Source organism: Rhincodon typus, chromosome 5 (genome assembly GCF_021869965.1).
Source record: "Rhincodon typus isolate 14 chromosome 5, sRhiTyp1.1, whole genome shotgun sequence".
NCBI lineage: Eukaryota > Metazoa > Chordata > Chondrichthyes > Orectolobiformes > Rhincodontidae > Rhincodon > Rhincodon typus.
In genome coordinates, this window is record NC_063336.1 from 4,223,721 (window position 1) to 4,251,644 (window position 27,924).

Genomic DNA, 27,924 nt, shown 5'->3' on the forward strand with positions numbered 1-27,924 from the left:
TGACCTGTCCGTCCTCCCTGGACTGACCTATCCCCTTCCTAACTCCCTACCTACACTCACCTTTCCTGGCTCCATCCCCGCCTCTTCGACCTGTTTGTTTCCTCTCCACCTATCCTCTCCTCTATCCCTCTTCTATCCGCCTCCCACTCTCTCCCTATTTATTTCAAAACCCCCTTCCCCTCCCCCTTTTCTGATGAAGGGTCTAGGCCCGAAACGTCAGCCTCTCTGCTCCTATGATGCTGCTTGGCCTGCTGTGTTCATCCAGCCCTGCACCTTGTTGTCTCGGATTCTCCAGCATCTACAGTTCCTAGTATCTCACATAGAGATACTATTTGTTTGCGTACTGAGGGTCTATACACAGCTTGATACAGCCACACACAAAGGTGGCCTTTAGGATGAGGGTGACATTGGGTATGATTTTAATCCCCACCTTCCCATTCAAGAGCCTTATACATGGTGTCCCTGTGGACACAGTCCGTCTTTGATCTCCAGGTGAAGTGGAAGATGGATCAGGGTACTACAGTGTTGTAGACCTGCAACACATGCAGCAAAAATGACACCCCTTATCCCTGATGATCAGGTTTTTACCCGCAGTGGAATGGAAGTGGTGCTCATTTCTGGTCAGTTGTGTTTCATTTTGGTGATACACTTCTCCTGAGTTTTTTTATTTTGGCATGTCCCCTGGCCCCTCAGCCATACATCTAGCACCTCCAGATAAGCAAACCTGATGGTGACGGCATAAAAGATTGGTTGGCCCAGTTCCCAGAGAACTTGGCCCTGCTCTTGCCTGAATTTACCTTGGCTCATGAGGCCAGTGGAAACTGGTTGCAGATACTAATGAGTCTGTGCATTGACAGCGGATCAGAACACAAAATGGTGACAGCATCAGTTTATAGGGAGACTTTGACCTGCAGACCTCCACTGCCTGCAATAGTCACCCCTCTCAGGCTTGTATTCTTCCTGATGGATTTGACAAAAGGCTCAATACAACACAAAGTAAGAGAGAGAGGGCAGGTCTGATTGGGAAGCTTTCTGATTCCCACCCATTGATTGAAACTGCATGACTAACACTGATGTAGAGCAGTCAGATCCAAATGGGGATTCCCTCCCTAAAGCCCATTTCAGAGAGCCCACCTCTCACCTTGGTGTGTGATATCCTGTCAAAGACCTCCTGGTCCAGGCTGATGAGGCAGATATCCACCCCGCTGTCCTGCATGGGGGCGATCGTCCTGAGGAGCACAAGGCTCTCAGCAATCTTCCTGCCCGCTACAGCACAAGTTTGATCGGGGTGGATCCCCAATCTCCGAGCAGACCTGATCTGGTTGGCAATGACTTTAGGATTTTATAATCCACATTCAACAATATTCATTCACAAGATGTGGTTGTCACTGGATAGGCCAGCTTTCATTGCCCATCCCTATTTGCCCAGAGGGCAGTGGAGAGTCAACCACATTGGTGTGGGTCTATAGTCCCATATAGGCCAGACAAGATGAGAATGGTAGATATATACTCATGTAAAAGTCAAATTTTTTTAGACTTCTTTTTAAGGTTAAATTTATGGGGTTGACTAATGCATGGAGACTATTTTTGAGGGGCTGAAATTCATGCTATAGTTGAAAATACCATATCATTAGCAGAAGCCCAATTGATTTCTAAATTAAAAAAACACAATGAATTACAGTAATTACTATAATATCTTCTAATTCAGCAGGCAGCTTTTGTGTAATCTTAGTTCTTTGCTGAAGTACTAAGTCATGCCTTTTAATGAATCTTGTGCACTATCTAGCACTTGCCTTAAAATCCAAAATTCCACCCTTCTTTGATTTATTTCATGCAAGAATTCAGATGGCTTCACGACTAACACATTTTTCCATTTTGTCAACTTTAAAGTACCCACTCAGCAGCTTTCTCCAATTGTGGCCGCTTGCTTGGTTTACCTCAAATTTTTGTTCTGGCAATGCCTGAAGTTGGTTCAATATCTTTCTCCAGTCTGCCTCAAGTTTTTCTGAAACACAAAATTCTCTTGCTGCTACGCAGTTATTTGTGATCTCTGCTACTTCAATAAGTTTCAGTTTAAACGCTGCTGTATATTTTTTTGTTGTTTTTCTGGAGGACATTTTTACACAAAATGAAGAAATTTTAAAACCCATAATAGCATGAAAAAAATTCATTTCCTCTCTGTAACATTTATGTACAGGACAATACCTCAACTTACAAATGTTGATCTGTTACCTGTGAAGAACTAGGGTCGACTTTTGCATGAGATATGGAAAGTTCCAGATTTTTGTCCAAACATAGGGGGTTGACATTTACATGAGATTGACTTTGACTTTTACTTGATTATGTACAGTTAATGAACTTTTTCATCTGGTCACTCTTGATGTGTCATGCTAGTTGACACAACTTTTTATTGTGAAAACAGTTTGGTCAAAGAAGTTATCCTTGGATCTGTGGAAGGCATATATTTGTGTACTTGCATAGATCAGTAATTTGGATTTGAATCAATGTAATATATTCTGTTCTGGAAGTGCACTGAAATAAATTCCATTAAGTCTTAGATTATATTTTAATGACTATTCATCTGTTTCATTAGCAATGATCTATAGTTTGTGAAGTTGGGAGTTAGAGTCCTGGCTCCTGTTATAGCCCCCTAATGTAACTGTTGTCCCAAATCCTGGTTGCATCTGATCTTGATCGACTTTATTGTCACATCTACCGAAATGCAATAAAAAGCTTTGTTCATGAGCTGTACAGGCAGATCCCAGCAAGCAACAGATGTACAAATCAAAAAGACTTAGAGGCTCGCAGGTGACATTATTTGAGGCTAGAGTCCATTCAACAATCTGATACCGGCCAGAAAGAAGCTGTTCCTGAACCTGCTCATGCATGTGTTCAGGCTTCTGTATCTTCTGCCTGGCAGAAGAGGTTGTAGGAGGTCATTACCAGGGTGTGATGGGTCTTTGTTGGCTGCTTTTCTTTGGCAGCGAGCAAGAGTGCATGGATGGAAGGTTGGCTTCTGTGATGGCCTAGGCTGCGAACACCACCTTCTGCCCAGGACCAGAAGTAACTACAGAGCAGTTGCCATACCAGGCTGTAATGCACCTGGAAATGGTGCATCTGCAGAAGTTGGTGAAGGACCTTTTTTTTTTATGGACGTGTCAAATTTCCTGAGCTGCCTGAAAAAAAAAGGGGCATTGTTGTGCCTTCTTCACTGCCGCATTTATGTGAGAAGTCCAGGACAGGTCGTCGGTTTCGTCACTCCTTCACTTGATGCTCTTTACTCTCAACCTTAGTTCCGTTGATGTAGGTGGGGGCATGTTCTCCTTTCTTTCTAAAGTTGATGATCAGTTCTTGAGTTTTGCCAACGTTCAGTGACAGATTGCTTTGATTACACCACGTCACCAAACTGTCAATCTCTCTTCTGTATTTTAACTCACCGTTGTTAAATGTCTGTCCCACTACGGTGGTGCCCTCAGTGAACTTGTAGATGGCATTCATTTGGAATTTGGCAACACAGTCATAGGTGTACAGCGCTTGGGATTTTGGGCTTTCCTCTTCTTCCTGGCACTTCCATCTCCTTCGTTGACCTCATTATATGGTCTTCCCCTCTCTGTGACAGATGATCAGAAAATTTCAGACTCTTCTCAGCTTCTTTCTTAAGTGCATCTAAAGCCTTAAAGCCCTGAAGCGTCTTGAATCTATTGGTTTTTGATCTTATTGTTATTGCTGTATATCCATCTCCATTCATATCCAATTTATTATTGTAGTGCAGAAACTTGAGAACTATATAACTGCACAGTGGGTGCATTGGTTGTAATTCCTTGGACTCTGGCAGCTTTCCAATCCTCCAGTACTTGGCAATGTGATACCCCTATTCAAAAAGGGAGGGAGGCACAAAGGAAATAACTATAGGACAATTAGTTGAACATCTATCGTGGAAAAATTGTTGGAATCAATTATTAAGGAAGTGGATAGAAGGGAACCAGCAGAATTTGGACTTCCAGAACATGTTTGACAAGGCAGGTAACAAAGGGCTAAGTCTAAGAACCAGTGGGGTTAGAGGTAATATGTTAATGTGGATAGAGAACTAGCTAATGGGCAAGAAACAGTGAATGGGGATAAGGGGTTCTTTTTCCGATTACAACCATGTAATCAGTGGGGTTCCACAAGAATCGGTACTGGAAGTGCAGCTGTTTACAATATATGTTAATGACTTGGGCGAAGGAATGAATGTACAGTAGCCAAAAATAGGTAGAAAGGCATGTTACGAGAGCCATGCAAACAGTTTACAGTGAGACAATGATAGATTAAGTACGTGGGGGAAAAAGTTGGCAAATGGAGTATAATGTGGGAAAATGCGAAGCTCTTCATTTTGGGAGAACAAAATAGTGGAGTTTTATTTAAGTGTGGAAAAATCGCAGAAAGCTGCAACACAAAAGCGATTTGATACTTGTATATGAAACACACAAAGCCAGTACACAGGTGCAGCAGGTAATCAGGAAAGCTAGTAGAATGTTTGCCCTTATTTCAAGGTGTTGGGGTAAAAGAGCAGGGAAATCTTACTGCAACTGTACAAGATGTTAGTAAGAATAAATTTGGAGTACCGTGAATAGTTTTGATCCCTTATTTCAGGAAAGATATCATTACATTAGAGGTAGTTTATAGAAGGTTCACAAGGATGATCCCCAGTGTGGAGGAGTTGCCTTATGAGCAAAGGCTAAACAGGTTGGGACTATACTTCTTGGAATTAAGAAGAATGAGAGATGAAACTCATTGAAACATGTAGGATTCTTAAAGGGCTTGACCGGGTAAATGCTAGAGGATGTCTCCCTCATGGGAGCGTCTACCATCAGAAGGCATAGCCCCAGAAGAGAGGCGTGCCAATTTAAGACAGAGATTAGGAGGAATTCTTCTATCAGAGGGTTGAGAGTCTTTGGAAATTGCCACAGGTAGGTTTCGGCACAGAGTTCTTGTGTATATTTGAGGCTGAGATAGATTCTTGATCAGTAGGGGAATCAACAGCTACGGGGAAGGGGCAGGAAACTGGACATGAGAAATATCGGACCAGCCATGCTCCTATTGAATGCTGGAGCAGGTTTGAGAGCCTACTCCTGTTCCTATTTCTTATCGTCTTGTAACAAGACCAGACTCTCAACTCATTTATAGATTCTTCCTTTTAGGTTCAGTGCTACATTTCTACAGTGCAGTATTCCACTACACTTGTTCCAGTTTCTCAGGCATAGCTGATCAATTGCTTTAAGGTTATTTGCAATTGTTTTTTCTTATTTTCAGTTGCAACACATTATGGTTCAGATGCAAAGCTCATTCTGGATGTGTTGGTACAAAGAAGGTTCCTTCATTTGACTATAACTAAGAACATTATTGTCGTCTTGGCTCCAAGGTTTTTTTTGTCTTTTGTTATTCTTCTTCTTGATTTCTGGATATCGCTCCTGTGATATTTCAGGATGTTCTCAAGAAAATAGGGGTATTGGTTAAAGATTTCTTGCTTGTATCCTTAAAAGTGTGTTGGATTAATCTATTTTGTGTTTCACTTTTGACTTTTAGGCAAGACACAGAGAAGCTAGGGAGAGAAGAAAATTGAAACTTGATCAAGCACATCGATACCTTATTGACATCTTGGCTGAAAGACTGCAGTTGCCGAAAAGTGATGTTGAGGAATTTATTTTGGATTCCTTATCTGTAAGTCATTGTCGCGTGATCCATTCCAACATCAGAGGAGGCTAGTCAGCCCGTAACTGGCTCCTCCCACTGTAATTCAGCCTGTCCCACTCCCCTTCTTGATTCCATTAATCCTATCAGTTTATTTCCTTAAAGCCAAAACAGCAAACCTGTGTTCCCTGGTCCCTCTTTAGCATAGTTTCTCTTTGTCTACTGAACTCAAATCTGTCATAACCCTTGGAGTTTTATCAAATCGCCCCTCAAACACAAAGAAAATCAGAAATTGCTGGAAAAACTCAGCAAGTCAGGCCGCATCTGTGGAGAGAGAGCAGTGTTAACTACCCCTGAAACACCTTTACCCCAAAAAATAGACTTTGGCAGGCAGGAATGAAAAGCGGCATTTTATTTAGATGGAGAGAAATTGCAGACCTGTTGAGGTACGGAGACATCTAGGCATCGCAGTATAAGAATTTAGTTTTAATGTGCAGGCACAACAAGTCATGAGGAAGACCAATTGAATATTGCTACATTTGCCATTTATTGTGAAGGCAATGAAGTATAGAAGTAGTGCTGTGTTGCTACAGTTGTACAAGATTGTTGGGACCACATTTTTTCTTTTTTCTTTTTTCTTTGTTTGGATGTCAGCATCACTGGCAAGGCAAACATTTGTTGTCCATCATTTAATTGCCCTTGAACTGAATGGCTTCGTAGAATCATAGAACCATACAGTACAGAAGAGGCCCTCTGGCCCATCAAGTCTGAACTGCAAAAATATACTACTTCCTGCACTAGGCTTATAGCTTTAAATATTATGACATTTCAGGTGTTCATCCAAGTACCTTTTTTTGAAGGTTATGCGATTTCCTGCCTCAATTATCTTCCCAGCCAGTGTGTTTCAGATCCCCACTACCTTCTGGATGAAAGCATTTTTTTCCTGAAATTCCCTCTAAACCTCCTGCTTTTCATATCAAAAGTTATGCCAACTTGTAATTGACCCTTCAACTAAAGTTCTGTACAGCTCTGACGTGAGTTCCCTGTTTTATAATCTCTGCCCTGGCTGATGAAGACAGGCATCCCGATTTTGTCTTTCAGGGATCTGTAGACAAGTACCTCAAGATCAGTCTACGCCTCTGAGCTTCTAGTGTCCTGCCATTCATTGAGTATTCCCTTGTCTTGTTCCTTTTTCCAAACTGCATCATCTCATATTTATCAGGATTGTGTCTGCCATTGAATTGCCCATCTGACCAATCCATTTATATCCTCCTGTAACCTAACACCTTCCTCCTAATTGTCAACTACCCGGTCAATCTTTGTGTCATCACAAACTTACTATGATACCCCCTGCATTCTCATCAGTGAACTTTATATTCACTACTCCATGCACCTTCCTCACAGCCTCTCACTCACAGATAAGTGGACCCGAATGCGTGGCTTGCTAGGCCTTTGTAGAGGGAGTAAGGAGTCAGTCAAATCTCTGGACCCAATTGCTGTAGGCCAGATTGGGCAAAAATGAGAAATTTATTTCCCTAAAGGACGTTTGTGGACCAGATGGGTTTTTGCACCAGTCAGTTCTGGTTCTGTGGTAAACCTACTGTTATTGGCATTTTTTCAAACATTCCTGATTTAATAATAAATTTCTCTTCCACAAGGAATTTGAGCCTCTGCCCTCACAGCAATAAACCTGGACCTTTTTGAAATATCGGTCCAGTGATGTGACATTACTACAACACCACTATATGCCTGTAGGGCACTTTGGTGTACTGTGTAACTTTAGTTTCCTTACTGAGGAAAAGGTGTTAATGCATTGGAAGCAGTTCAGAGAAGATTCATTTGACTGATGACTGGGATGAGGGAAATTTGTCCTATGAGAAAAGGCTGTGTTTATACTTATTGAAGTTTAGAAATGTAAGATGTAATTTTAAGACGCAAGATCCTGCAAGCATTTGACAAGGTGAACGTTAAAAGGTTGCTCCCCTTGTGGGGTCTAGGACAGGATGACACAGTTTAATAATAAGAGATCTTCAATTTAAGTTGGAGTTGGGGTGGAATTTTCTGAACCCATCCCAGAACATTTAGAAGGCAATAAAAACAAAGTTGCTGGAAAAGCTCAGCAGGTCTGGCAGCATCTGTGGAGGAGAAAACAGAGTTAACGTTTCGGGTCTGGTGACCCTTCCTCAGAACTGCTGGTGGCTGGGAAAATGTCAGTTTTTATATGCAGGAAATCGGGAGGTAGGTGGGATAGGGAGTAAACGATAGGATAGAGCCCAAAGAGAGAGAAAGACAGTTGGACAGACAAAGGAGTTGCTAATGATCAGGCTGGGAGGGTGAGTAGTTGTTAATAGGGACAGTCAGTGACTAACAACAGGGGGTGTGTAGTGGCAGTCTATGTGGTAACAAGGCCTGGTGTGCGGTGTGGGGGGCTGGGACGTGGGAGAGCTTGGGCCCTAAAATTATTGAACTCAATATTGAGTCCGGAGGGCTGTAGGGTCTCCAAGCGGAAAATGAAGTGTTGCTCCTCCAGCTTGCGTTGGGCTTCACTGGAACACTGTAGCAAGCCAGAGACAGAGATGTTGACCAGAGAGCAGGGTGGTGCGTTGAAGTGGCAAGGAACGGATAGTTCAGGGTCTCTTTTGCAAGCAGAATGTAGATGTTCTGTGAAGCGGTCGCCAAGTCTACGCTTCGTTTCCCCAATGTAGAGGAGACCACATTGTGAGCGGCAAATGCAGTAGACTAGATTCTTGGAAGTGCAGGTGAAGTGTTGCTTCACCTGGAAGGTATGTTTGGGCCCTTGGATTCTGGGGAGGGAGGAGGTAAATGGGCAGGTGTTGCACCTTCGCCGGTTACAGGGAGAGGTGCCGTAGGACTGTGGGGAGGTGTTGGAGGTGAAGGAAGTGTGGACCAGGGTGTCCTGGAGGGAACGATCCCTATGGAAGGCGGACAAGGGAGGGGAGGGGAATATGTGTCTGGTGGTGGCTTCTTGCTGGAGGTAGCGGAAATGGCGTCTGATGATCTTCTGGATGTGGATGCTGGTGGAATGGTAGGTAAGGATAAGGGGAATCCTATCGCGTTGCGGGAGGGAAGAGAAGGGGTAAGGGCAGAAGTGCGGGAGATGGGTCGGACCTGATTGAGGGCCCTGTTGACAACGGAGCTGGGGAATCCTTGGTTGAGGAAGAATGTCGACATTTCGGAGGCTACCTTGTCCAAGTTGGCCTCATCTGAACATATGCGACAGAGACGGAGGAACTGAGAGAGTGGGATGGAGTCTTTACAGGAAGTCGGGTGTGAGGATGTATAGTCCAGGTAGCTGTGGGAGTCGGTGGGTTTGTAATGGATATTAATGGCCAGTCTATCCCCAGAAATGTCAAGAAAGGGAAGGGAGGAGTCCGAGATAGACCAGGTGAAAGTGAGGGCAGGGTGGAAATTGGAGGCGAAATTGATGAAGTTTTCCAATTCTCAACGAGAGAGGGAAGCAGCACTGATGATATCATCGATGTATCGGAGAAGGAGTTGTGGGTGGGGGCCGGAATAGGATTGGAACAAGGAATGTTCCACGTACCCCACGAAGAGACAGGCATAACTAGGGCCCATGCGGGTACCCATGGCAACCCCTCTTACCTGAAGAAAATGAGAGGAGTTGAAAGAGAAGTTGTTGAGGGTGAGGACAAGCTCAGCCAAGCGGAGGAGGGTGGTGGTGGGTGGGGATGGTTCAGGTCTTTGCTCCAGGAAGAAGCGGAGAGCCCTAAGACCTTCCTGGTGGGGAATGGATGTGTAAAAGGATTGCACATCCATGGTAAAGAGGAGGTGGCTAGAGCCAGTAAACTGGAAGCTTTGAAACCGGTGTAAGGCGTCAGATGAATCATGGATGTATGTGGGTAGGGATTGGACCGGGGGGAGAAGACTGAGTCAAGGTAGGAAGAGATGAGTTCTGTGGGGCATGAGCAGGCTGAAACAATGGGTCTACCTTTCCTGGCCATTGTGATTTATTTTAAAAGTTTGTGGGGCCAAGCTTTAGAATGAATGGGCTTTTGTGTACATGGCAGGTTGTATGACTGAACAAGATAAACAAGCTTCAATTTAGAAGGTTAGGAGAGCTTTTTAAGCTAAAGGGAAACCGTCTCAGCTTAGAGAAATATTTTCTTTTTAGTCTTACTTCGAGGTTTCGGCAGTTTGGAAGTCCTTCGCTGAAGATGACTGTATAGAATATTACTTCCGAGATGAGAAGGATACAGTAAATTGGGTTATCTTTAGGTAAAAAGTTAGTGATAGTATGAGACCACAAGTTTTGGGATAGAACCCTGAAGAGAATACTTAGTGAGTAAACCTCCGGCATTCCAGTGAAAACAAATCAACTCTGATTTTCTGAAGAATGGTCCAGACCCGAAACGTCAGCTTTCCTGCTCCTCTGCTGCTTGCCCTGCTGTGTTCATCCAGCTCTACACCTTGTTATCTCCAAGTCTATCCAACTTTTCTTCGTAACTAAAATCCCCCATACCAGGCAACATCCTGGTAAACCTTTTTCTGTGTTCTCTCCAAAACATCCAGATCCTTCTGGTGGTGTGGTGACCAGAATTGTACTCCATATTCCAAGTGTGGTCTAACTGAAGTTTTGTAAAGCGGCAGCATAAGTTACCTATCCCTATACTCAGTGTGCTTTCCAATGAAAGCAATCATGCCATAAGTCTTTTTTAACTACCTTATCTACCTGCGCTGCCACCTTCAGTGATCTGTGGACCTACACACCCAGATCCCTCTGCATACCAATACTCCTAAGGGTTTTGCCATTCACTGTATAATTTCTACCTGTACTTGACCTTTCAGAATGCATCACCTCATTTGTCCGGATTAAACACCATCTGCCATTTTTCAGCCCATGCTTCCAACTGATCTATATCCTGCTGTATCTTCTGACAATCCTCCTTACTATCCCCCACATCACCAATCTTTGTATTGTCTGCAAACTTCCTAATTAGCCAACTTTTCCTCCAAATCATTTAGGTAGACCACGAACAGCAGAGCTCCCAGCACTGAACCCTGTGGAACGCTACTAGTCATAACCCTCCAGTCCGAAAAGCATCCTTCCACTGCTGCCCTCTGTCTCCTATGACTAAGCCAGTTCTGTATCCATCTTCCCAGCTCACTCCTGACACCATGTGACTTTACCTTTTGTACCAGTCTACTGTGAGGGACCTTGTCAGAGACTTTACTGAAATCCATGCAGACAACATCAACTGCTTTTCCCTAATCAATCAACTTTGTCACTTCTTCTTTAAAAAACCTGATCAAGTTCGTGAGACACGACCTCTGCTGCACAAAGCCGTGCTGTCCATCACTTATAAGTCCATTTGCTTCTAACTGCATATAGATCTTGTCCCTGAGAATAATTTCCCTACCACTGCCATGAAACTTACAGGCCTGTAATTTCCTGGATTATCCCTGCTATCCTTCTTAAGTAATGGGACAACATGGCTGTTTTCCAGTCCCCTGGGACCTCCCCTGCGGTCAAAGAGGATACAAAGATGTCGGTCAATGCTCCAGCAATTTGTTCTCTTGCATCCCTGAATATTCTGGGATATATCTAATCAGGACCTGGGGACTTACCTACCGTAATACTTTATAACGTGCACAACATCTCTTCCTTTTTAACAACAACCTGGCTTAGAAATTCGACACTCCCTTCCCTGAGATCATCCTCCACCAATTCCTTCTCTTTGATGAATACTGACAAAGTGTTCTTTTAGGACCTCATCTACCTCTTGTGGCTCCAACATAGATTTCCTCCTTTGTCCTTGAGTCGGCCAACCTGTTCCCTGGCTGCCTTCTTGCTTTTTATAAATGTATAAAAAGCCTTGGGATTCTCCTTAATCCTGTTTGTTAACAACTTTTCACAACTCCTTTAACCCTTCTAATTCTTTGTTTAAGTTTTTTTCCTACTCTCCTTATATGCTTCAAGGGCTTTGTGAGTTCCTTTCCTCCTAGATGTTGCATCTGCTTCCTTTTCCTCTTTGACCGAGGTCGTAACATCCCTGGTCATCCAGGTTTGCATAACCTGCCATATGTATCCTTGATTCTTGTAGGAATATGCTGCTCCTGAACGCTTTTCAGCTGCCATTTGAAAGACTCCCACATGCCCGATTTTGTGGTTTTGCCCTCAAACGCCCATCTCCTATCAAAATTCTCCAGTTCCTGCCTAATGTTGTTGTAGTTCACCTTCCCCCAGTTTAACACCTCCACCCGAGTTCTGCCGTTATCTGTCTCCATGAATATCTTAAAACTCTCGGTGTTATGGTCACTACTCCTGAAATGCTCCTCCACTGAAACTCCACTCACCTGGCCGGGCTCGTTTCCCAATATCAGGTCCAGTGTAACCCCTTCCCTGGTTGGACTGTTTTACATATTGTGTCAAAAGTCCGTCCTTAATCGTCCTTACAAATCCTGCCCCATCCAAGCCCCTAGCCTAAAGCGAATCCCTGTCAATATTGGGGAAGTTAAAATCATCTATACCCAACTTCCTGCTTTTCCCCATGTCCTTGCTCGCTACTTCTATGCAAATAATCATCCAATACCGTCTTGAATGCCACAATTGAACATTCTTTCACCACATTTCCAGACAAGGCATTCCATACCCTAACTACTTGATGTGTGCAAAACAAATTTTCTCACATCACCCTTGCATTTTTTGCACATTACTTTAAATCTGTGACCTCCCATTTTTCTTCCTTTTACGATTGGGACTGTCTCTGTCTCCTCTATCCAGCCTGCTTATGATTTTGTAAATCTGTATCAAGTCTCCACTCGGCTTTCTTTTCTCCAAGGAGAACAGTCCTAACTTCTTCAATCTGTCCTCAAAACTGATGTTTCTCCCTCTTGGAACTATTGTAAATCAGTTTTGTTTTCCTCTATTCATTTGTGGAATGTGGGTGTCGCTGGCTGGCCAGCATTTATTACCCATCCCTAGTTGCCCTTGAGAAGGTGGTGGTGAACTGCAGTCTGCCTGCTGTGGGTTGACCACAATGCTATTAGGGAGGGAATTCCAGGATTTTGACCCAGTGACAGTGAAGAAATGGCGATATGTTTCCAAGTCAGGATAGTGAGTGACTTGGAGAGGAACTTGGAGGTGGTGGTGTTCCCATATAACTGCTGCCCTTGTCCTTCTGGATGGAAGTGGTCGTGGCTTGGAAGGTGCTGTCTAAGGATCTTTGGTGAATTTCTGCAGTGCATCTTGTAGATAGTAGCAGCAGTGTGTGCTGAACGTCTGTGGTGGAGGGAGTGGATGATTGTGGATGTATTGCCAATCAAGCAGGCTGCTTTGTGCTGGTTGGTGTCAGTCTTCTTGAGTGTTATTGGGGCTGCACTCATCCAGGCAAGGGGGGAGTATTGCAACACACTCCTGACTTGAGTTTTGTAAACGATGGACAGGCTTTGGGGAGTCAGGAGGTAACTTACTTGCCGTCGTGTTCTTGGCTTCTGGCCTGCTGTTGTAGCCAGTGTTTGTGGCGAATCCAGTTGAGTTTCTGGTCAATGATAACACCCAGGATATTGATCATGGGGAATTCAGTGATGGTAATACCATTGAATATCAAGGGGCAGTTGTTTGATGGTCATAGCCTGGCATTTGTGTGGCGCAAATGTCACTTGCCACTTGTCAGTCCAAGCCTGGATATTGTCCAGATCTTGTTGCATTTGAACATCTGAGGAATATGGGGCTGAACATTGTGCAATCATCGGCAAACATCCTCACTTCTGACATTATGATAGACGGAAGGTCATTGATGAAGCAGCTGAAGATGGTTGGGCCTAGGACACTACCCTGAGGAACCCCTGGAGCTGAGATGATTGACCTCCAACAACCACGACCGTCTTCCTATGTGCCAGGTATGATTCCAACCACTGGAGAATTTGCCCCGATACCCATTGATTCAGTTTTGCTCGGGCTCCTTGATGCCACACTCCGGTTGAATGCAGCCTTGATATCAAGAGCTGTCACTCTTCCCTCACCTCTGGAATTCAGCTCTTTTGTCCATGTTTGAACCACGGCTGTAATGAGGTCAAGAGCTGAGTGGCTCTGTTGGAACCCAAGCTGGGTGTCACTGAGCAGGTTATTTCTGAGCAGTTGCTGCTTGATAGCGCTGTTGATGACACCTTCCATCACTTTACTGATGATTGAGAGTAGCCTGATGGGCAGTAATTAGCCAGGTTGGATTTGTCCTGCTTTTTGTGTACAGGACATACTTGGGCAATTTTCCACATTGTCGTGTAGATGCAAGTGTTGTAACTGTACTGGAACAGGTTGGCTAGGGGAGCGGCAAGTTCTGGAATGAATCGAATTGGCTGAAGTCTGGTATCTGTAATGCTGGGGACTGCTGGAGTAGGCCAAGATGGATCAACCTCGTGGAATTTCTGGCTGAAGATTGCTGCGAACGCTTCAGCCTTATCTTTTGCACTGCTGTGCTGGGCTCTTCTAACATTGAGGTTGGGGATGTTTGTGGAGCTGCCTCCTCCAGTGAGTTGTTTAATTGTCCACCACCATTCACGACTAGCCGTGGCAGGACTGCAGAGCTTAGATCTGATCTGTTGGTTGTGGGATCGCTTAGCTTTGTCTATCACTTCCTGCTTTCGCTGTTTTGGCCTGCAACTAGTCCTGTTTAGTGGCTTCACTAGGTTGATACCTCATCTTCAGGTCTGCCTCGTGCTGCTCCTGGCATGCCCTCCTGTACTGTTCTTTGAACCAGGGTAAATCCCCTGGCTTGATGGTAATAGTTGAGTGGGGGCTATGCTGGGCCATGAGGTTACAGTTTGTGCTGGAGTACAATTCTGCTGTTGATGGCCCACAGCACCTCATGGATGCCCAGTCTTGAGTTTCTAGATCTGTGCAACATCTGTCCGATTTAGCACGATGATTAGTGCTATATAACACAATGGAAGTTATTCTCAGTATGAAAGCGGGACTTCGTCTCCGCAAGAACTGTGCGATGGTCACTCTTACTGATACTGTCATGGACAAATGCAACTCCAACTGACAGATTAGTAAGGATGAGGTTGAGTATGTTTTTCCCTCTTGTAGGTTCCCTCACCACCTGCCACAGACCCAGTCTAGCAGCTAAGTCCTTTAGAACCTAAACAGTGCGATCAGTAGTACTGCTGCCAAGCCACTCTTGGTGGACATTGAAATCCTCCACCTAGAGTGAATTTTGTGTCCTTGCTATCCTCTGTGCTTCTCAACATTGAGGAGTACTGATTCATCAGCTGAGGGAGGACGGTATGTGATAATCAGCAGGAGGTTTTCTTGCCCCTGTTTAACCTGAAGCCATGAGACTTCATGGCGTCCGGAGTCAATTTTGAGGCCTCCTAGAGCAACACCTTCCCGACTGTATACCACTGTGCCGCCACCTCTGCTGGGTCTGTCCTGCTGGTGAGAGACAGGATATATCCAGGGATGGTGATGGTGGTGTCTGGGACATTGTAAGGTATGATTCTGAGTTTGACTATGTCGGGCTGTTGCTTGACTAGTCTGTGAGACAGCTCTCCCAATTTTGGCACTACCCCCCAGATGTTAGTGAGGAGGCCTTTGCAGGGTTGACAGGGCTGTTTCTGCCATTATCTTTTCCAGTGCCTAGATCAATGCCAGGCGATCCGTCAGGTTTCATTTCTTTTGAGGCTTTGTAGCGATTTGCACAACTGAGTGGCTTGCTAGACCAATTCAGAGGGCAGTTGAGAGTCAACCAAATTGCTGTGGGGCCTGGAGTCACCTGTAGGCCAGACCAGGTGAGAGGTGGCAGATTTCCTCCCCTGAAGGACATTAGTGAACCAGATGGGTTTTCCAACAATCAACAATGATTTCATGGTGATCAGTAGCTTCTTAATTCCAGACTCTTTCTTTTTTTTTTCCTAATTATTGAATTCAAATTCCACCATCAGCCATGGTGAGATTCAGACACGGGTCCCCAGAACATTAGTTCGGTTTCTGGATGACTAGTCTAGCGATTAATACCACTAGGCCATTGCCTACCCCATAAATTCTGCACTCTGGCCAATACATCCACGTCTTCCTTATAATGTGACGACCACAATTGTACATTATGCTCCAGCTGAGGTCTACAAGGTGTCTTATAGAAGTTCAATATCACCTTCCTTGCTATTGTACACTATGCTGTTTATTAGTAAAGTTGAGGACACTGTATGCTTTAGGAACTGTATGCTTTCTCCCCACATCTGCCACTTGCAATGATTGGTTCCTGAATAAGTGGAGTACGTGTCTATGTTTCTAGAAGGACTCCAAGGAACATGTAACGCAGCAACAGTTTCACAACTGACAAAGACAGAATAGGCAGATAAACATTCAGCAACTAGAATGTTTCAAGAGGGGATGAAGTATTGGCATTCTAGCCATTGAAGTGAATTTCTAAAAATGAAATTCAGTCATTCATGTAATGTAGTAAGTAGGGTTAGTAAAGTGACACATCCAATCGAAACTCCTGGTCATAGAAAGAAAAGTCAGTTATGTCATATAATAATGCTGAAAAGGTATTATCATAGGCAAGAATATAAGCAGGAACAAGCATGACAGATGGTAAGAGTAGTGGATGATGACCGAGATAATCTATATTTTAAAAAAAAGTGAAACATCATTCCAGTTTTGATCATCAGTGATGTAAAGTGTCATCGACAGTGCTATCAAGCAGCACTTACTCAACAATTACCTCGCAATAATGCCCAATTTGGATTCCTCCAGGCCAGCCCAGTTTGAATCCAGTATAGTTTCTGGTCAGTGATAACCCCAGGATGTTGGTAGTGGGGATTCTGTGATGGCAGTGCCATTGAATGTCAAGGGCTGTGGTTAGATTGTCTTTTATCGGAGATGGTCATTGCCTGGCATTTGTGTGGTAGAAATGTTATTTGTTGGTTTTCAGCCCATGCCTGGATATTGTCCAGGCTTGTTACATTTGGACGTGGACTGCTTCAGTATTTGAGGCAATAATAACTCAGTCATATTCATCATAAATTGGCTGGTTTGGATTTGTCCTGATTTTTGTGTACCGAATTATCTGGGCAAGTTGTACATTGGTAGATACCAGCGTTGTAACTGTACTGGAAGAGTTTGACCTGGGAGTGGCAAGTTCTGGAGCCCAAGTCTTCAGTGGTATTGCTGAAATATTGTCAGGGCTCATTGCCTTTGCAGTATCCAGTGCTTCTAACAGTTTCTTAATATTACATGGAGTGAATCAAATTGGCTGAATACTGTTATCTGTGATTCTGGGGACCTCTGGAGGAGGCAGGTTACCCTGACCCCTCTCATTGATAAGAATTTAAGGGTCCATTGTTAAGGATGAGATTGCAGAGTATTTGGAGACGCATGGTCAAATAGGGCTGAGTCAGCACTGCTTCATCAAGAGGGATCATGCCTGAAAAATCTTAGAATTCTTTGAAGAGGTAATAAGCAAGTTAGACAAAGGAGAGCCAGTGGACATGATCTATTTGGATTTCCTGAAGGCCTTTTGGCAAGTTGCCTCCTAGGAACTGCTAAATAAGATTAAGAGCCCATGGTATTAGGAACAAGGTACTGACATGGAGAGAGGATTGACTGGCAGAAAGCAGGGAGTGAGGACAACAAGGCCTTTTTGAGGATGGCACCCAGTGACTAGCAGAGTTCCACTGGGGTCACAGATGATCTAGAGATGGTTTACAAGAATGATACCTGGACATCAGGGTACAAAAGGTGAAGTCACATGGAATCAGGGTTGAGCTGGCAAGATGAATGTAGAATTGGCTTAGTCATAGGGGATGGAAGGATGCTTTTCAGAATGGAGGGTTATGACTAGTGGCATTCCACAGGGATTAGTGCTGGGACCTCTGCTGTTCGTGGTCTACATAAATGATTTGGAGGAAGTGTTGGCTGGTCTAATTAGTAAGTTTGTGAACGATACAAAGATTAGAGTTGCGGATAGTGAGAAGGATTGTCAGAGGATACAGCAGGATATAGATCAGTTGGAGGCATAGGCTGAAAAATGGCAGGTGAAGTTTAATCTAGAAAAATGTGAAGTAATGCATTTTGGAAGGTCAATTGCAGGTGGAAATTATATGGTGAATGGCAGAAACCTTAGGATATTCATATGCGGAGGGGTCTGGGTGTGTAGATCCACAGATCATTGAAGGTGGCAACGCAGTTAGATAAGGTAGTGGGGGAAAAAAGTCTTATGGCATGCTTCCTTCATTAGAAGGGGCATTGAGTACAAGGATAGGCAAGTTATGCTGCAGCTTTATAGAACTTCATTTAGGCCACACTTGGAATATTGCGTATAGTTCTTCACCACACTACCAGAAGGATGTGGATGCTTTAGAGAAGGTAAAGAAAAGGTTTACCAGGATGTTTTCTGGTACAGGGGATATTAGCTATGAAGAAAGGTTGGATATACTGGTTTTGCAGGACGTTGAGGGGCAAGCTGATATAATTTTATACGATTGTGAATAGCATGGATAGAGTGGAATCTATCAGGCTTTTTCCCAGGGTAGAGGGGTCAATCACGGTGGGGCACAGGTGCGGGGGTAGGGCTGGGATATTTAAGAGATGTGCGAGGCAAGTATTTCCCTCAAAGGGCCCCGTATCTGTGGAAAGGTGTGCTGGTTTGGGGATGTCCAGAGGAGGTTTACAAGAATGATCCTGGGATGAAGGGCTTGTTAATATGAGCAACTGAGGATTCTGGGTCTGTACTTGATGGCGTTTAGGAGGATGAATTGAAACTTACAGAACACTGAGAGACCTGGATAGAGTGGGTGTGGACAAGATGTTTCTACTAGTAGGAGAGACTAGAACCTGAGGACATACAACATTTAAAAAACATTTGGATGGACATATGAATAAAAGGTTTGGAGGGATATGGGCCAGGAGCAGGCAGGTGGGACTAGTTTAGTTTGGGATTATGTTCGGCATGGACTAGTTGGACTGAAGGGTCTCTTTCTGTGCTGTATTCCTCTTGGAAAGGGTCAACCCTTTATACTGAGATGAAGAGGAATTTCTTCAGCCAGAGGGTGCTTAATCATTGCAAGTCATTGCAACAGAAGGCTGTGGAGACTAAGTCATTGAGTGTATTTAAGATAGAGATAACCTTTGATCCCTTCACCGATCAAGAATTTATGGGGGGTGGCGGGGAGATGTCAGGAGAATGGGATTGAGAAGCATATCAGTCATGATTGTGTGCTCCACCATTCAGTGGACTGAATAACCTAATTCTGCTTCTATTTCTTATGGTCTTATAGTGACAAAAGTGTGCAGGTGGAAGTGAGTATTCATTCCAAGCTATGTACAGAGCTCTATGCCATGTTGGAGCTGGGCATTTCCCAGCAGCTTGGGTTTATAATGTGGGTCTGAAGTCTCTTACAGGCTGGATCAAGTAAGGATGGTGGGCTTACTTCTCTAAAAGATATTATTGAACCAAACAACAGTGGTTGAATAATTAAGTGGTTATATGGTTGTTATGAGACTAGGCTTGAGCTCAAAATGTTAATTCTGTTTCTCTCTCCATATGGAGTTATTGAGGTTTTCCAGCACCTTGTTCTTATATTAGCATTACAATGTGTGAAGTATTTGCCTTTTACTTAGTAAATCTGCTTATTTGAAATATAATTGTCACTTGAATAATAAATTAATCTCATACTTCTGTTGACAGCTTCAACCTTATGATGATTTCTTTTCGAAAGGAGGCAGAAAATCACTTATATATATATACCAAGAATCTGACCCACCAGGAATAGGTAAAACTTAATTATAAGTTAAAATTAGAACATGACTGATGTGCATGTGTAACCTGTTTAATAGCTTACATTAAAGATTATAGAAAAAAACTTAATTCGTTTATATTTACCTCTAGCTTCTACTTCACATTTTTAAAATGGTGATGCTGATGGCATTAGGGGGCAACTTTTAGTGCATGCCTTGAGTCATGGTGGGACAGACCCTGAAGGATGGTAGTGAGCAAATACAGTCTTTACAACAAAATGGCAAACAAATTTTTATATTTTATTGAATACAATTTTCAGTACAATAGGAATTAAAGATATTACTGCTGGTTTTAAAGCAGGAACTCTAGGTGACCATATTTATCATTGATAGCATCTGTCCATCTTGTGAGAGGATGGACAGTACTTAGGAAGTATTTTACTTCTGCATTGAACGTTATCAGGTGTGGTTGGAGAGGCTGATTTGTGATTGACAATTCTTTCTGCACCTGGCACGAATGAGTACAGTTGGGATTGACCCCGTCATGGTATCAGCCACTATTAACTTTGTGAAATTGCACAGACAAAGGAGAAATATGCAAGTTTGTCAGGACCATTCAGTAAATTTGATTGAAGGTTTGAGGAATCTGGCAACATTTCAGTACCATTTTGGCTTTGGCATGTGTACATCTGGTAGTCTTGCTCGGCAGGTTGGTGACTGCCTTGAAAAGCAGGTCAAGCAGAATACTCAGTGGCTACCAGAAAGATATGCAGACCTGCGTCCATCGATTTAGCCACTGGTGCTCCGCATTAATGGCAAGAGGGGGTTGATAGACCTTAATCTCTCTCTGAGTGACCCTTCTTGTCAAGGCAATGTGGTATTATCAGGCACCCAACGGAGGAATTGAAGCATAGAGGATCCCCCAGAACTCATTTTTTCAGGATACTCCAGAGATGCCTATCACCCTCACCTGCACTTTACCTGCAACACCCAACACTTTGGAATTTGAAACTGTGGAAGGTAAGCCTACATGTGGGCAGGAGACTCAGCATCCCAGGACCCTCTAGCCTCAACACCACTGGAGTCATCTACCCAAAGCTCCAAGGTCAACAGGCTCCACTGTATTAAAAAAAGTGAAATATTATAGATGCTGGAAATCTGAAGCAAAAACAGAAAACACTGGAGAAACTCAGCAGGTCTTGCTGCATCTGTGGAGAGAGAAAATGAGTTGATGTTTCAGGTTTTATATGAACTGAGGGTTCTGAAGAAAAATCAGATTCAAAACATTAACTCTTTCTCTCTCCACAGATGCTGCCAGACTTGCTGAATTTCTTCAGCATTTTCTGTGTTTGTTTTAGGCTTCACCACTGCGCAGACTCCATCTATCCAAGCTGGGAATCCTGCAACTGTTTATGGATGTAGTGCAGGGACAGGGAAGATAAGCTTCTGAGGGCACACATGTGGCTTGGGTGATGCATTATTGTAAATACAGTACCACATACTTAAATATATTTGCACTTTAAATTGTCATGTGTCTGGTCAACTGTCATTTTAGCTGTAAAACCAGGCAACAAGCTACAGAAGTTACCCTTAGCACCATACAATTTTGGAACATAAAATGTAAGAGCTGTAGTAGGCCATTCAGCTTATTGAATCCACTGTGCCATTCGGTGAGATGGCTGATTTGATAATCCTCAATTCCATTTTCCTGCTTTATCCCCATAACCCTTGGTTCCCTTACTGACTTAAAAGTTTGTCAATCTTAATGTACTTAAATGATTCAACCTCTACAGCCCTCTGTAGTGAAGAATTCCAAAATTCCTCCAGAGAAAATCATTACTCTGAGAGTATACCCTTCTGGACTTTGCATCCCCTTGTGGAACAGTCCATCTCTCCACACCCAGCCTGTCAGCTCCTCTAAGAATCTTATATATTTCAATAAAGCCTCCTCTCATTCCTGTAAACTCCAATTAGTACAAGACCAGCCCACTCAACCTCTTCTCATAAGAAAATCCAGGATCAGCCTGGTGAACTATCAACTATAAAATTTTCATTCACTTAACTTGAATATCCCCTTGCAACTTTCTTCTCCTATGTATGTTACAATGCCTACCTAATTTTAGTGGTAGAATGATCTGTAAAGGAAATAGTTAACTAACATAAGTGATATTAACAGAAGATAATAAGCATAGAGGGGGAGAAAAAAAAATGAAATATAAAATAATGTCTGAGACAGTTTGGATGAGTAGCTAAAGGGAAAGAGGACAGGCAGGTAAATAGGAAAGCAAAAAGAAATTGCACAACGTGTACCTTCCTCAGTACAACTTTTATTGTATAGATCTAGAGGTTGGTTAACTCAGTTGGCTGACAACCAGTTTGCAATGCAGATTGAAGCCAACAGTGTGAGTTTAATTCCTGCGCTGGCTGATGTTACCATAGAGGACTCCCCTTCTCAACTCTTCCCTTCACCTGAGGTGTGGTGTCACTCAGATTAAACCACCCCCAGTTGTCCCTGTGGTGACAGCAGTCTATGGCCTGGTAGGACTGTGGTGATTTTACCTATTTTACCTTTTTTTATTGTACTGATCTACTCATTGTGCCTTTTATGCATTTCCTGTTCTTTCCTCAAGCATTTTACAAGCCACATTGTTTTGCATTTGCTTTTCCAGCTCCTCCTCTTTGCTCCTTTTGGAACTTTGCTCACCAGTGTGATCTTCAGTTTTGATCAAGAATTCAAGGATACAAAAACTTCTGTCTTTTCTGCACAAATAATGCAAACATGGTTTCCATCCAAAATGTCCTGTTTCTGTTTTAGCAAAATTGACAGGTGGAAATGCTGCACAGAACGTTTCAGCAGACATTTAGAATCAGGAATGGCTCAAGTGCAACGAGACAGCATTGCAATTCTGAAGTAGGGCGTTCCAAAACATTGATCTGCCTGATGTCACTTAGGATTTGACAGAGGAGTACAGTTCTTTTCCTTGTGTCAGTGGGAACATGTCGCTTTTCTAGCAGGGGATGGTCTCCAAGCAGTAGAGATAGAAAGAGAATGTTGAGGACAGGATAGAAATTAATGACAGCAGGTTAAATAATAAAGGCAGTGTTGGTAATTTTAGTACTGGACAGGGCAGGCAAGAGCATGGCAGGAAGTAAGGGAGGTCTGGGTTAAGCTGCATTTATTTCAATGCAAGAGGCCTAACAGGTAAGGCAAATGAACTCGGGGCATCAATGGGTACATGGGAGTGAGTATTCATTTGTGAACGTTGCTGGCTGGCTGGCATTTATTGCCAGTCCCTAGCTGCCCTTGAGAAGGTGGTGGTGAGCTGCCTCCTTGAACTGCTGCAGCCCACCTGCTATGAGTTAACCTACGGTGCCATTAGGGAGGAAATTCTAGGATTTTGACCAAGTGACAGGGAAGGAACAGTCATGTATTTCCAAGTCAGGGTGGTGAGTGGCTTGGAGGGGAGCTTGAAGGTGGTGGTGTTCCTATATGTCTGCTGCCCTGTCCTTCCAGATGGAAGTGGTTGCAGGTTATGATTCGGCACTGTTGGCACCCTGTACCTAGGAGAAGCCAGTTATATTGGCAAAGCCTACTGCCCAAGCTACAGCCTTGACTTCAGTATGGCACATGCAATATAATGTGGATGAATGTGAAGTTATTCATTTTGGTAGCAAAAATAGGAAAGTGCATTACTATCTAAATGGCTATAAATTGAGTGAGGGGAATGTGGAACAAGACCTGGGGGTCCTTGTATACCAGTCACTGAAAGTGAGCATGAAGGTGCAGCAGGTGGTAAAGACTGGCCTTTGTTAAATGACCAACCCTGGAGGGTCTTGTGGATATTGGTAATAACACTAGCACCACTGAACTTTGAGTTTAGAACTTTAAATAGCACTTCCCAAATCTGCTCCCCACTACTGAGGAAGGACATTGCTGGCCAGTCACTGATCATTTTGGATGGTTCTGTCACTTCATCTCATTCGAAGGACACACCTCTTGACATATAGAACATAGAACAGAATAGTACAGCACGGTACAGGCCCTTCGGCCCATGATGTTGTGCTGACCTATTATCCTACTAAGATCAAACTACCCTGCATACCCTACATTTTACTATCTTCCATGTGCCTTTCCAAGAGTCGCTTAAAAGTCTCTAAATTATCTGACTCCACTACCATTGCCGGCAGCACATTCCACGCACCTACTACTCTCTGTGCAAAGAACCTACCTCTGACTTCTCCCTTATACTTTCCTCCAGTCACCTTAAAATTATGCCCCCTTGTAATAGTCATTTCCGTCCTGGGAAAAAGTCTCTGACTAATATAGGTTGATCTCCAGAGTTTACACTGTTCAATTTCTGAACATTGCTGATATTTATATTATCTTTAGCATGGCTGACCACATCATCCAGATGTGTCTGTTCATAATTGGCTGGATTTGATGCAGCGACCTGGCAATGACCTGGTGGGCTGACTTCCGTCATTACTTAATGTTTACTTTGGACGTATGAGTCAAGGCCAGGTGCTTCCTCCTTGTCTCCTGCCTGTATCAGCAGTCTTTGTGATTAGTTATGTCAGCAATTCTTATGACGCCCCTCTTCGCCAATCTTTTTGACCTATTGTTAGACCATGTGACTGGTCCAACACCTTTCTTGCAAGATGATTTGAGTGCAAGAGCAGGGATATCTTGCAACAAATATACAGACCCTTGGTGAAACCACACCTGGAATATTATTTACCGTTTTGGATGCCTTGCCTGAGGAAGGATGATCTTGCTATAGAGGGTTTTGCGTGAAGCAGATGTTTATCAGGCTGATTCCTGGGATAGCACGACTAACGTATGAGGAGAGGTTGAATCTGTTAGGATTATATTCACTGGAATTCAGAATGAGGGTGATCTCATAGAAACCTATAAAATTCTGACAAGACTAGACAGTAGATGCAAGAAGGATGTTCCCAGAGGCAGGGGAGTTTAGAACCAGGGGTCACAATCTGAGGATACAGAGGAAGCCATTTAGGACTGTGATGAGTTATAAAAATAGACTAGATAGACTGGGACTTTTTTTTTCCACTGGAGTCTAGGAGATTGAGGGGTGACCTTATCAAGGTTTATAAAATCATGAGGGGCATAGATAAGGTGAATAGCAAAGGTCTTTTGCCTAAGGTGGAAAAGCTCAAAACTGGGGCATATTTTTAGTGAGAAGAGAAAGAGTTTATAAAGGGCATGAGGGGCAACTTCTTTCTTTTTATTTTAGACAGCGTGTGAAATGAACTGCTAGTGGAAGAGGTGGATGCGGGTAGAGTTACAATATTTAAAAGACATTTGGATAAATAGATAAATAGGAAAGGTTTGGAGCGATTTATGGACCAAATATAGGCAAGTGAGACTAGTTTAATTTTGGAACATGGCTAGAGTGGACTAGTCATAGAGTTGTACACCATGGAAACAGACCCTTCACCCCAACTTGTCGATGTCAAACAGACATCTTAAATTAATCTAGTCCCATTTGCCAGCATTTGGCATAGATCCCTCTAAACCCTTCCTCCTTCATGAACTCATCCATATGCCTTTTAAATGTTGTAATTGTACCAGCCTCCACCACTTCCTCTTGCAGGACATTCCATACACGTACCACCCGCTGTGGGAAAATATTGCCCCTTAGGTCCCTTCTAAATTCTCTCTTGTTTTATACTCCCATATTCTGGGAAAAAGACATTGGCTATTCACCCTATCTATGTGCCCCTCATGATTTTATAAATTCTATAAGGTCACCCCCTCAGCCTCCAACACTCTTGGGGAAAATAGCCCCAGTCTATTCAGCCTCTTCCTGTAGCTCAAATGGCAACATCCTTGTAAATCTTTTCTGAACCCTTTCAACTTTCACAACATCCTTCCTATAGCAGGGAGTGCAGAATTGCACACAGTATTCCAAAAATGGCCTGACCAAAGTCCTGTCCAGCTGCAACATGACTTCCCAACTCCTCTACTCAGTGCACTGACCAATAAAGGCAAGCATACCAAGCACCGCCTTCACTATCTTGTTTCTGCGCTTCTGCTTTCAAGTAACTGTGAACCTGCACTCCAAGGTCTGTTCATTCAGTGCCACTCCCTAGGACCTTACCTCATGACAACTTTCAAGTTCTTGGTTCCAACTCAACCCTTTTATTTAACTAATGATATCCCCATTTATGTGAGCCTCAAGCCTTACCATGTAGCTATGACCAACATTGTTATTCGCTGCCTCCCATCAAAGGGAGGGTGCTAATAACTGTCAAAGACAGAAGCCCCCCAAGCCCTCTCTAATCACAATGATTGTTTCCTTAGCATCCCAGCATTCTCTACCACATCTTCACACTTAAGTTTGTGACTTTTCCCAGTTCAGCATTCCCCACTGACCCCCCGACCCCTTAATGCTTACTGCTTAAATACCAGGCACAACTTTGGACTGACTTCGGTGGACAGCTCTGACTGAGGATGAACCAGCCATTAGAGAGTTGATCACTAAGTTTGCAAGCAATAAAAAAAAATGTCGAGGTAGAAAACAGTGAGGAGGATAGCCTTAAATTACAAGAGATATAAAAGGGCCGGTTAAATGGGCTGATGAGTGGCAAATGAGTGGTTGGATTCGACAGTGGTCCAATCCACAAATTGTAAGGATCCAGATCACACAAAGCACCCAATGGGCTGGTCAGAGACACATGTTGATACTTGATAGCTGTATACCTATAGGACCATAAGATCTTGAGGCAGAATTAGGTAATTTGGTCATTGCAGGTATGTTTCTCAACCCCATTCTCTGGTCTTCTTCCCTGTAATATTTGATCCTCCCACAAATCAAGAATCTGTCTATGTCTTAAATGTGCTCAATGCTTGTTTTTGAGGCAAAGTTAGGTAGATAGCCCTTAAGGGAATTAAGGATTATGGTAAGCAGGCAGGTAAGTGGAGCCAAGTCCACAAAAAGTTCGGCCCTGATCCTATTGAATGTTGGAGCAGGCTCTATTTGGATGCATCACAGCTTGGTATAGCAACTGCTCTGTCCAGGACAATAAGAAATGACAGAAAGTTGTGAACACAGTCTGGCCCATCATGCAAGCGAACCTTCCTTCTGTTGACTCTTATCTACACTTCTCGCTGCCTCGGAAAGGCAGCCAGCATCATTTAAAGACCCCTCCTACTGCAGTTATAATCTCTTCTAACCTCTTCCATCAGGCAGAAGATACAAAAGCTTAAACACATGGACTAACAGGTTCAAGAATGGTTTCTTCCTTGCTGTTGTCAGACTTCTGAATAGACCTCTCAAATTTCAAATTTAATGTTGATCTTACTTTGTATACCTTCTTTGCAACTGTAACTTTGTATTCTTTGTTCTGTTCAATCACCATATGATCTCTGTATCTTATGATCTGCCTATACTGCACACAAAACATTTCACTGTACCTCGGTATGTGTGACAAGAATAAAATCAAATCAAATTATCTTCGTGCTGTAACGACCGGAGTGTCCTCAGAGAAGTAATTAATCTGCATTATCTTTCTAGGCAGGTGCCCAACAGCAAACATCAATCTTTTTTCCTCTTTTTTTAAAAACAGGCTGCTGTTTAAAAAAACTCAATTCTCAACTACAACTCACAGTTCCAAACCAAAAATTGGAAAAGTAGAAGAAATATAGTGATGGGCTCAAAATCAAACTCTTAATTCCAGATTTCTATTGAATTCAAATTCACCATCTGCAATTTGAGCCCTGGTCCCCTAAATGTTAACTAAGTCACTGGATTAATAGTGGTAGCAATACTATCAGTTCTTTTTGAGTGAAGAAATTTCTTCTCCTCTCAGTCCTAAATGGCCTACCCCATATTCCGAGACTATGACACCTGGTTCTGTGCTGCCTGATTATTGGGCACCTCCTTCCTGCATTTACCCATTTATTCATGGCAGTATCAGTGAGAGTGACTGCTGCACTTGTTCTTGTGGAGACATAGTCCTGCCTTCACATTGAGAATACCCTCCATTGTGCTGTGAGGCACCGTCGCCGTACTAAATGGTGCCACACTTCACACAGATAAGACTGGACATCTGTGAGGCACTGTGGACCATCAGCAGCAGCAGAATTTTACGCCAACATAATCTGTAACTTCATAGCCTGGCACATCCCCTACTCAATCATTATCATCAAGCCAGGGGATCAATCCTAGTTCAATGGAGAGTAGAGAAGGGCATGCCAGGATCAGCACCAGGCAAGCTTAAAAATGAGCTGTCAACCTGGTGCAGCTACCAAATAAAACTACTTGCATTCCAAACAGTATATGCAATAAGTGATTGTCAAAGTTAAGTGATCCCACAACCGATAGATCAGATCTAAGCTCTGCAGTGCTGCCACATCCGTTTGTAAATGGTGATGGACAGTTAAACAACTCACTGGCAGAGGAGACTGTAAAAATATCCCAATCCTCAATGATGCATCATTGCAAAAGGTAAGGCTGAAACATTCACAACTACTTTCAGCCAGAAGTGCCCAGTAGATGATTCATTTCGAC

At 43.4% G+C, this 27,924-nt stretch overlaps 1 protein-coding gene across 1 annotated transcript in view; it reads left to right on the forward strand.

Annotated features, from left to right (window-relative positions):
• LOC109930964 (dynein axonemal heavy chain 8-like) overlaps positions 1 to 27,924 on the forward strand; it is a 2,199,840-nt gene that overhangs the window by 1,171,822 nt on the left and 1,000,094 nt on the right. Inside the window, 2 exon segments of the mRNA XM_048596622.1 lie at positions 5,566 to 5,700; positions 19,341 to 19,425. Of these exon segments, the coding sequence (XP_048452579.1) occupies positions 5,566 to 5,700; positions 19,341 to 19,425 (220 nt within the window).